The sequence below is a fragment of the Ornithorhynchus anatinus genome, chromosome 9 (genome assembly GCF_004115215.2).
Source record: "Ornithorhynchus anatinus isolate Pmale09 chromosome 9, mOrnAna1.pri.v4, whole genome shotgun sequence".
NCBI classification, from domain to species: Eukaryota; Metazoa; Chordata; class Mammalia; order Monotremata; family Ornithorhynchidae; genus Ornithorhynchus; species Ornithorhynchus anatinus.
Window position 1 is genome coordinate 44,539,441 of NC_041736.1, and position 11,033 is coordinate 44,550,473.

An 11,033-nucleotide genomic window follows, 5' to 3' on the forward strand; every position below is an offset into this window, starting at 1 on the left:
CACTTTTATCATTTCTAGGAGGCTGGTTTTCTAACTCCATTTTCCCTATAAGCGACTTTCAGGGAGAAGTAGTCAGGTTATCTGACCTGGCCTTCCTTCATCATCAACAACCACAATGACAGAGAAACAACATGATCTAATGGATAAATCCCGGACCTGGGCTCTTGAGCAAGTCACTTAACTTCTCTGTGCCTCAGTTACAACACCTGCAAAATGGGGATTCAGGTGAGCCCTTTGTGGGGCAGGGACTGTGTCCAACTTGATTAGTTTGTACCTACCCCAGCACTTAATACAGTGCCTGGCACATCGTAAGTGCTTAAAATACCACATGGACTGCGTCTAATCTGTTTAATTTCCATCTACCCCAGTGCTTAATGCAGTGCCTGGCACAGAATACGTGCTGAATAAATACCATTCTTAAAAAGTAGCATTTACTGAGACTCTACTGGGTATGCGGAGACAACACTAGGCTCCTGGGAAACATCCCAGAGTAAAAGTATCCCTACCCTAGAGGAGCTCACAAACTCCTCGTGACTAGAAATCCTTCTTCCCACAATTCAAAAATGTCTCCCTTAAGGCATCTCTATGGTCGGAGAGCTAAACAGGAAAGTCCCCTTTTCAGGAAAAAGAGAACCACCTCCAAGAGTAGCTACTTTTTAAAGCAAATCTCTCCCCTTCAGGCAGGTGAACACACTTCTCAGGGGGCATTACATCAACTCCTTCCTCCTGCTCTCTCTTCCTTTTATTTGGCCCCTTTCAGCTTCAGAGCAGGGGCTGTTCCCTGGAAGACTGAGGCAACTTCTTAAATCGGATAACAGCCACTATGCAAGACTTGCTATCGCCTCAGAAACCGAGACTCTCCCTTCATATATGGCTTGTCCTTAACAAGATATTGTACTACTTGAAAAAAATCCAACTCGGTGATTTCCTCATGCTCCAGAAAGCTCAAAACAGATGCAGTGTGAACCACCCACTAGGAAACAAATATTAACAGGTATCGGGAATCAAAAATATTTCAGTGCCCAAGAACATTAAATTACAACTTCCCACTCTTGAAGCATGTAATACAGTAAGACAAAATATGCCAATAGACCTAGCTCCATATTTGCATTAGTTTAAGTTCATGTTGAAATGCAATTAAATTTAAGGAAATCAAATCACTGTGGGATTTACTGGATAATGAGGATCAACCAGAACACTGGATTGTGACGACACACAACACTTGCATTAAAATGTATGGCAAGATCTTTGAAACAGCTTCGTTTCTCAGAAGCACACCGCGGTAAAACTTTACAGCTAACAACACAGTTGCTCCGCTCCTGGAATTGACAGAAGGCAAAATACTTTTATTAGGAACAGCATTTATTGTGGAGCTGTAAGTTATCTCACTCAGGTCTCAACCTCTCGACTGCCAGACAACTGACGAAACGATTAAAATTTTGGCCTCAAAATTTTTCTGAGTAGAAGTTTATCAGCACCATGCAAATAGATTCCAACTGAATGGCTAAATTCTGTCCCCGCAACTCACATTAAAGTATGTCAGACATAAAAGGAGTGGTCATACAGAGTGGGATTTGGAAAGGATACTGTCCTCTAAAAAAGATCAGTTCCTCATCACCAATACTTGACATTAGCAATACTGCTAGCACTGTGGGCAGGGATAGTGTCACCTTCTATAACAATAAATCAACAACAATAATTACGGTATTTGTTAAACGCTTACTATGTGCCAGGCGCTGTTCTAAGTACCGGCACAGATACAAGATAATTGGGATGGACACTGTCGCAGTCTCACATAGGGCTCACGGGCTTCATCTCCATTTTACAGAGGAGAGAACTAAGTCCCAGAGAAGTGAAGTGACTTGCCCCAGGTCATACAGCATACAAGTGGTGGAGCCACAATCAGAACTCATGACCCTCTGACTCCAAGGTCCGTGCTCTATCCACTAGGCCACTCCCCCCGGGCTGGGTCAGTGCCCTGAACACAACAGGCCCGCAGAGTCACTATACACTTTCACTTGTTTACCTGTAAATGTCAACAGGACTTTGGCAATACTAAGTTAATTGATCCCCGCTCCTTCTGCTTTTTCACACTGTGCCCCCTGTAAAGGCTGATCAAACAATCAGTCAATGGTATTTACTGAGCACTGTATTAAGCCGCTGGGAGAATGCAACAGAATTGGCAGACTAGCTCCCAGCCCACAACGAGCTTACAGTCTAGAGCATTCAAAGTGTGTCTGTGTGTGTGGTGACACGTAACCGTTTATGATTTCCCCAGAACTATCCCAGGCTCTATGCCTACTTAACTTCCTGGAGTTCAAATAAGAGTTTATGAGATACAATTTCCAGACCCCTATCTGCAACTTCAAAAGCTCTTACCCTGGATGACCTCTGGATAATCTACAGATCCAGAAACATTTTAAGCATACAAATGTGCTTCCACCTTTTTTCCAGCAAGGCACCAAAGGTGAGCAGCCAGTTACTCATTTACCATGACATCATGACCTGTATATGACGTTCAGCAATCAGATTTCTGTTGGACACCACTGAAACTTTGGAGATGGGTGGTTTTTTTTTCCCCAATGGCTACTCTACGATGACTGATGAGGGGCTAGGAGTGTAACACGATTACTTTCTGATAGATTATTTAATTCTCCAAAGGGTTCCCAATAAAATGTCTGCCTTTATTTCTCTACTACAGTAGCATTTCAGTTGGGGACAAAAGGATCAGAAAAATCTTAAACTAATTCACAGATATTCAAACATTTCTGAACACCTGGGACCAAACAAGGAAACGGGTACAATTTAGCATTTGGAATTTTTGTTGTTGAGGTATTCTCTTAAATGAAAAAGCTACAATTGAAGAAGAAGAATTAAAATAAGATGCCTAAAAACATATTCAAATAATTCTTCTGAAGAATGCCTGCCAACAATACGGCAACTGACTAAATTTAGAAATTCTCCTAAAACAGTCTGTGGCCTCTGCCTATTTTTAAGTCCCATTATAATCACATCACAACCGCATTTGCTATTTTGCATCCACAGAGTAGTTCTTCTCTAAGAAGTAGCTCAGTATCGGCACTCAAAGAAAATTAGTTGGCGTTTGTGTGGGGGGAAAAAGAAAAAGTTCAGTACACATCTCCCAGTCCTCAAGAACGTCCAGTGGTTGCCCATCCACCTCCGCATCACAAAGAAACTCCTTGCCATCAGCTTTAAAGTAATAAATCAGCTCATACCCTCCTACCCTACCTGCCTGATTTCCTACTACAACCCGGTCCATACATTTGCTCCTCTAAAGCCAATTTATTCACTGAGTAATAATATAATAATAATGTTGGTATTTGTTAAGCGCTTACTATGTGCAAAGCACTGTTGTAAGCGCTGGGGTAGATACAGGGTCATCAGGTTGTCCCACGTGAGGCTCACAGTCTTCATGCCCATTTTACAGATGAGGTTACCGAGGCAAAGAGAAGTGAGGTGACTTGCCCACCGTCACACAACTGACAAGTGAAAGAGCCGGGATTTGAACCCATGACCTCTGACTCCCAAGTCGGGGCTCTTTCCACTGAGCCACACTGTTTCCCCGTGGATATGATTTTCAAACATTCCATTACACTGTAATCTTCGAGCAGACACACACCTTATTCTTGTTAGCACTTCATCAACCGTTTTAAGCCTCATGCTTGCATCTGTTGTCATTGCTGGCTTTTGGTTTTTTTTTAATTATTTGTAGCTTGTTTCTTACTGTTACTACATATTTAGCAATTTCTGCATCCATTTAATTGTGAATTCTTTGAAGGCAAGGCTATGTCATTTACTGCCACTGTCTGTCCTCCTGGCCTAGGGCAGTCATCGGCAGTCAACACTCAACAAATGCTGTTGTTGATGAAACTGAATAGGCACTTGTAATTCCCCACAAAACCTCATATATGCTGGGCACAAAGCATGCGTTGAATAATTGTAAAGGCAATTATGGAAAACATCCTGACTCTGAATTGGTACCCATGATAAAAACTAGAATAAAAAAAAATCTCCTCTAATGATTGATGGCATTTACCTTGGGCTAAAATGTTCAAGATGAACACAGTGGACACTCTCTAACTCTGACGGCTCTAACACTAAAGGGAAAGTGGGCATCTTATCTTAAGGAAATTGGAGTTACAGGGAGGTTAAGCAACTTGCCCAAGGTCACACAGCAGGGCAGCGGCAGAGCTAAGATTAGAAGTTGAGTCTCTTTACTTCAGCTCCTTGCTCTTTCCATTAGATCACTCTGCCTTCCTATTTATTTATAAAAGATTAGGCGGTAGGTTCTCCACAAATACTTTTAGATGACTGACTTGATTGATTATGCCCAAGAAGGGCCACCTATAAAACTCAAATATAAACGACTGATTATAGTAGAGGCTAAGATAAGATGTTTTGCTTTTGTATTTATACTTTTAAAATTCCTAATTGCATTACTTGTGGTTTCCATACAGTAAACATTTAATGAATTATGAAGTGGGAAAAAAAATCTCCAAATGGGATTTTAGTATTTAAGTGAGAGGATATGTTTTAACTCCTTTGCCTTCCAACATATTTTTCCCGTATGTTGAGACTAGAATATGAAATACTAGTGAAAAAATGCATGCAAAATCTATTCTATCAAGCAAAATGAAAGCATACTAATTATTAAGTAAATCAGGCAGAGCACTGGAGTAGTCACCAGTCACATGTGTTAAAATAGTTAAAATACTAAGGTCTTAAGAGAGTGAAATGTTCGTGGCTTTATCACCAGTGAAGTATACATGACTAAACACAGAAAATAAGCAGTGTAATGAAATCCTAACATTGTCACATAGAGGATACGTTCACAGCGGCTATAAGTGGTCTACCAGATTCCGCAAATTTCAAAAAAGCACTAAAGCACCCATCTACACACATGGAAGTTTGCTCTGACCAACAGAGTACACTGAAACTGACAAATATGAAGGAATATAATTACATATTTCCTTTCTAAGCCAAGTACAAATTCACAAACCAAACTAACCATATTTTTTAAATTAGCGGGTCAGAAGACTGAAATACAAAAGTAGCCCATATCATACCATTACTGAATTATGATATTTGAACTGTAAATTGAAAAAAGGTTTAAGGCTAATGGTGATCTGAATGGCATAAAATACAGTTTTTCCTATTCTTTGACCTTTTGTGACCATCTGCCCTATGACAGCCATAGGTACAGTAAATTAAAGAACTTACCATCACTTTGGCCTTTACATTTCATTTCTTCCTTCCAAGATGGAATGTCTTTCAGCTGGACATAGTCCCTCAAATATTCCTTGCGTCTCTCCTCCAAGGTCATCTTCAATAAACGCTCTAAAGGAAATGGTGGTGCACAAGTTAAGACTTTACATTTTAACTTTACCTATTACGTAACTGCCCCCTCCCAAACTTTTACGAAATCTTAAAGAGCCCTTCAATATTAGAAAACTAAAAATATCCATTTCTCCCATTCACTGGATTTACTAGTGGCTATTTATTAAAAAAATAATCAGTATTCAAAGCTTTTAAATTCGGAGGTTAAAAAGAGCAATTGGTATTATTCTTTTTTTTAAATACTTGAGAGGTTTAATTACTCTTTCTGTTTAAACTGAAAGTGCAAATCTCATTTGTGTTTTAAAAACTTCGGCAGCACTTCAAGTGGACAAAACAGTAATAAAAGCAAAATGTGAAAAGTATTAAAAAAAAAAAAAACAATTTTGAATATTTGAAATTACAATCACGTTGGCACAAAAATTTATCCCAACAGTTCCAGGCTCTTTTCTGGGTATAAAATTCAGAACCAACCAGGGATGTGAGTTATCCCATGGATGAATCTGAGAAAGCTTTATTTAAATTACTTGTTTAAACCAGGAAAGGCCCAGAGCTCAATTGTTTTCCAAACTAAAGGCACGCACAGGGTTGCATTAGCTCAGAACAGCAATGTAAGAAACTACTTTTGCAAGAAAGACTACTCAACTATTTTAACAAATCCTGCCCATATGAATGATCAAAAGACAGTTAATGGGCCCCAAAAGTACAGTAAAAGTAGGCAGACAGATTTCTAATATAATTTAACGAATTTGGTTTGAGTAAATTTATATGCTGTCTAGACATGTCAGTGAGATTACTCAGCATCACTTAGTTTCATAAGGGGAGCAAAAGCAAAATCTCTTCAATGGGAATAAGATGAGGATAAAACTCTCGCTTCTTTAACGGTAACTTCATATCGGTGACTCCCAATAATCCTTTCCAATCTACGCGTCAGTGTGCAATCTTTCTCTGAGTACCAAATACCGCTGCCGTAGGCATCAGGATAACTGCACAGCTCATCACACTTTAGTCAAGATTAAGGAATAGACATATACATTTATATACGGATATATGCGAGCTGCACTGTAGGGGGAAAAAGTCTTCAAATCCCAAGCGTTCTCTTAGGGAATGATTGTTAAATGCACAACAGCTCATTTACTTCCAGAAAATAGAAATTAATGTGCTGCATGACCACATCAATAATGCATGCTTGTTTCTTTATAAAGTCACAATTAGATTCCCTTCCCCTCTACATAAACGGAAGCTGTAATAGAAAAAAAATCAATATTTATCATGCAGATAAGTGTCTGCTTAACATGTTCTATTCCACTGTTATTAAACGACAACCTCCGCTCCATCACTTGGGGAGATAAGTTATGTCAGAAAAAAAATTTCCTTATGACTGAAAAATGTACTTAAATAGCTGTTGATGCAAATATGATCTGTGGGAACTCAAATCATTTCTATTTTTTCTATTCATTTTGTCATTACTGCCCATATTACAACGTAAAAATTTCATGACGGTGATAACGGCAGAAAAATGTATTTTCAGTGTTCACAACAGGAACTGCATTACATTCCTTCCAAAAGGATGGCACACTGTGGCTATAAAATAACTACGATCCAAAAAATAGTTTCAAACACGAGAACTGTCAAATGTTTAATAAGCGGCTTCCATTAATTGCCAGATACTAATTTTATTGAGCACCATGACGGCCTGCCAATAACGAATCACCAAATGGGTCACGAGTTGGATGCAATTATATTTTAAACATTCTTTACATTATATCCGATAGATCCACAACCCACGAGCCTTAATACGGGCACAAAGCCTTACTAGATCTTTTCTACCTTTATAATAATGTATTTTGTCAAGATCCCGAAGAGGCAGGTCACAAGCCTCTCAATGCTATTATTTGATAAAAACTGTAATAGTATTTAGGGCCTAATTCCCTCTATTCCCTCTCGGTTTGACCTTCACAGTCAAAGACTCTGAATTGAAATGAGAGTTGACAGGTTTTAAGCCAGCGGTTGAGACATTCAACTTTCTACCTTTTAATTCCTTCAGGCAACAAAAAGAGAGGGGAAATCGTTCACTGTTTCTGGTTCTTACACTGTTTCTGTACTATACTTTCTTTACCCCGATAAACAGTTCAACCGAACCTCAGTAGTAGTACTGCAGATATTTTCCCCATATTTTGTCAAAAATAAGAAAAGAGGCAAAAGACCTAACCCAAGAGTTTTATATCTTTCAGTCCAAAAAGAAATCCCGAAAAGCATATGTATACTTAAAATTACATGTGAAATTGTGGATCGCTGGGAGAAACACAACTTTTGGAGGAAAACTCCAAGACATCGACAGCGATTATACAATCTCACTCCAAACAACTTCTGTCCACGAATAAATGCGTGGTGGACTAAGTAAAGAAACACGCACATTAACAAGGAAGGAAGGTAAAACACGGCATATATGCTGCAAAGCTTCAACCACTGTATGTCAAGTGTACAGGTGTCCTGCACGTGTGTGTGCACTCGGCAATTTTACTCGGGATGGCAGTCACCCTTCCGTCCAGGAGAAAGAGACAGAAAGAGGACCAAATCTACAAGGTGGTGGCACTCTTGCCTTCGGAAGGGAGGGGATGGAGAGGGAAAAGGAGGGGATGGAGGGGAGGAAAGGCGGGTGGGAGAGGGAGAATGGGGGAGATGGAGGGGGAGAATGGGGGAGATGGAGGGGGAGAATGGGGGAGATGGAGGGGGAGAATGGGGGGATAGAGGGGTGGAGGGGAGGAATGGGGGGTGGGGGTGGAGAGAAGGGGGAGATGGAGGGGAGGAATAGGGGGTGGAAGGGAGGAATGGTGGAAGGAAAGAATGGGGGTGGAGGAAAGAGGGGATGGAGGGCAGGAAAGGAGGGATGGAGGGCAGGAAAGAGGGGGATGGAGGGCAGGAAAAGGGGGGTGGAGGGCAGGAAAAGGGGGGTGGAGGGCAGGAAAGGGGGGGTGGAGGGGAGGAAAGGGGGGGTGGAGGGGAGGAAAGGGGGGGGAGGTGGGGAAGTGGGTAGGGGAGAAGGGCAGCTGGGGTCCGGCCAGGTAAGCACGTGTAAGTGCGAGCTGCACAGCGGGCTCTGGGCCTGTGTGCCTCCGTGTGCCCGCGTGTGTGTGTGTGTGTGTGTACACAAGTCCCGGCTAAGTATGGGAGGGAAGGGGGGCCCCAAACACCAGACAGACACAGAGACAGAGAGACGGGGAGGGAGAAGCCCCTGCAGGCGCAGGCTGGGAGGGAGGGGGAGGAGGAAGGGGGGCAGGAGCGGGGAGAGGCAGGGGGACGAGCTGAGAGGGAGGAAAGCACGAGTGTCTCTGTGTGTGCATCTCTGTGTGTTTGTGTGTGTCTGTATGTGTGTGGGTGGATCTCTGTGTGTGTTTATCTGTGTGCCCATCTGTGTATGTGTGCATCTGTGTGTGCATCTTTGTATCTGTGTATGTGTGCGCATCTGTGTGTGTGCGTGCATGTGCCTGCATCTGTGAGTGCATCTGTGCCTGTGTGTGCATCCGTGTCCGCGCGTGCCTCTGGGTGCGCCTCTGCCAGGGCAACTGTGTAGATCCGTGTGCATCTGCGAGTGCATGTGGGTAGGCGTGCGCATCGGTGAAGGTGGGTGCCTCCGCGGGGGCATCTCTGGGCGTGGGTGCAGCTGCATCTGTGTGGGCATGGGTGTGCGTGCGCCCGGGCCGGCCCAAAGGACCAGCAGCAGCTGCAGCAGCAGCAGCGAAGAGGTGCGAGCGGAGGAGGCACAGCCGGAGGCGCAGGTGGCGAAGGCGCAGCGCGGCCTCTCCTTCCCTCCCTCCTTCCCTCCCTCCCTCCCGGGCCGTCCCCGCTCACCTCTCTCCTCCCTCCACACCTTTTTCTTCTTGTTGGCGGGGTACATGGTGCCCTGGGGGGGGTTGGCTTTGAGCTGCAAGTTCCCCAGGCTCACGGGCGGGCTCCCAGGAAGGGGCGTCCGGGGCAGGAGGGAGCGGCGGAGGGGCAAAGGGCAAGACGAGAGGGAGGAAAGGAGGGAGGGAGGAAAGGAGGGAGGGAGGGAGGGTCCGAGGGTCCGGGGGTCCGGCGGCCGCTGAGCCCGGGCTGCTCCCGCTCGGCGGCTCCGACCTGCTCCCGCGGGGCCCGGCCGCCGCCGCCACCGCCCCCGCCCCCGCCGCGCTCCCATTGGCTCGTCTCCCGTCGGCCCCGCCCCCCCTCCGCCGCTCCCATTGGCCGCGCCCGCCGTCCGTCTCCCGCCGCCCCCGCCCTCCGAGGGGAGGGGGGAGGCCGCCGCACCGCGCAGGCGCGGGAGCCGCCCGGCGCGGGGGATGCTGGGCCCCCGCGCGCTGGCCGCGGCGCGGACGCCTTCCGCGGGGCTGTGGTGGCCGCGACGCCTTTCGTTCCCTCAGTAGTAGTCATTCATTCAATTGTATTCATTCATTCATTAGTAGCCATTCAATCAATAGGAGTCATTCATTCAATAGCATTCATTCATTCAATAGGAGTCATTCGTTCAATAGGAGTCATTCGTTCAATAGTCATTCATTCAATAGTAGTCATTCATTCAATAGCATTCATTCATTCAATAGTATTCATTCGTTCAATAGTAGTCATTCATTCAATATTCATTCATTCAATAGTATTCATTCGTTCAATAGTAGTCATTCATTCAATAGTAGTCATTCATTCAATAGTATTCATTCGTTCAATAGCATTCATTCATTCAATAGTAGTCATTCATTCAATAGTAGTCATTCATTCAATAGTTATTCATTCTATAGTAGTCAGTCATTCAATAGTAGTCATTCGTTCAATAGTAGTCATTCATTCAATAGTAGTCATTCATTCAATAGTAGTCATTCGTTCAATTGTATTCATTCATTCAATAGTAGTCATTCATTCAATAGCATTCATTCATTCAATAGTAGTCATTCGTTCAATAGTAGTCATTCATTCAATAGCATTCATTCATTCAATAGTAGTCATTCGTTCAATAGTAGTCATTCATTCAATAGTAGTCATTCATTCAATAGCATTCATTCATTCAATAGTATTCATTCGTTCAATAGTAGTCATTCGTTCAATAGTAGTCATTCATTCAATAGCATTCATTCATTCAATAGTAGTCATTCGTTCAATAGTAGTCATTCGTTCAATAGTAGTCATTCATTCAATAGCATTCATTCATTCAATAGTATTCATTCGTTCAATAGTAGTCATTCGTTCAATAGTAGTCATTCATTCAATAGCATTCATTCATTCAATAGTATTCATTCGTTCAATAGTAGTCATTCATTCAATATTCATTCATTCAATAGTAGTCATTCGTTCAATAGTAGTCATTCATTCAATAGCATTCATTCATTCAATAGTATTCATTCGTTCAATAGTAGTCATTCATTCAATAGTAGTCATTCATTCAACAGTAGTCATTCATTCAATAGTAGTCATTCATTCAATGGTACTTACTGAGCGCTGGCTACGTGCAGAGCACTGTAGAAAGCGCTCGGAGTGGACAATTCGGCAACCGAGACCGTCCCTGCCCAACGACGGGCTCACGGGCTCACCGGGGGAGACGGACGGACAAAAACATGACCACCTGGTAGCCACTGGAAATAAAAATTAATTTTTTTAATAGGGAGGTAAGCGGCAAATAATGATGTTGGTGTTTGTGAAGCGCTGACTAT

The 11,033-nt window shown here is 43.2% G+C and overlaps 1 protein-coding gene across 6 annotated transcripts in view; it reads right to left on the reverse strand.

Moving 5' to 3' along the window:
* Positions 1–9,494, reverse strand: part of MACROD2 (mono-ADP ribosylhydrolase 2) — a 1,182,461-nt gene extending 1,172,967 nt beyond the window's left edge. For all 6 annotated transcript variants that reach the window (XM_029072595.2, XM_029072594.2, XM_029072593.2 and 3 more), the window contains exons 1-2: positions 9,208–9,494; positions 5,242–5,358 (exon numbers count right to left, since the gene is read on the reverse strand). In XM_029072595.2, coding sequence (XP_028928428.1) covers positions 5,242–5,358; positions 9,208–9,253 — 163 coding nt within the window. In that variant the 5' untranslated portion in view covers positions 9,254–9,494. The remainder of the gene's footprint in view (positions 1–5,241; positions 5,359–9,207) is intronic.
* Positions 9,495–11,033: the final 1,539 nt, after the last annotated feature.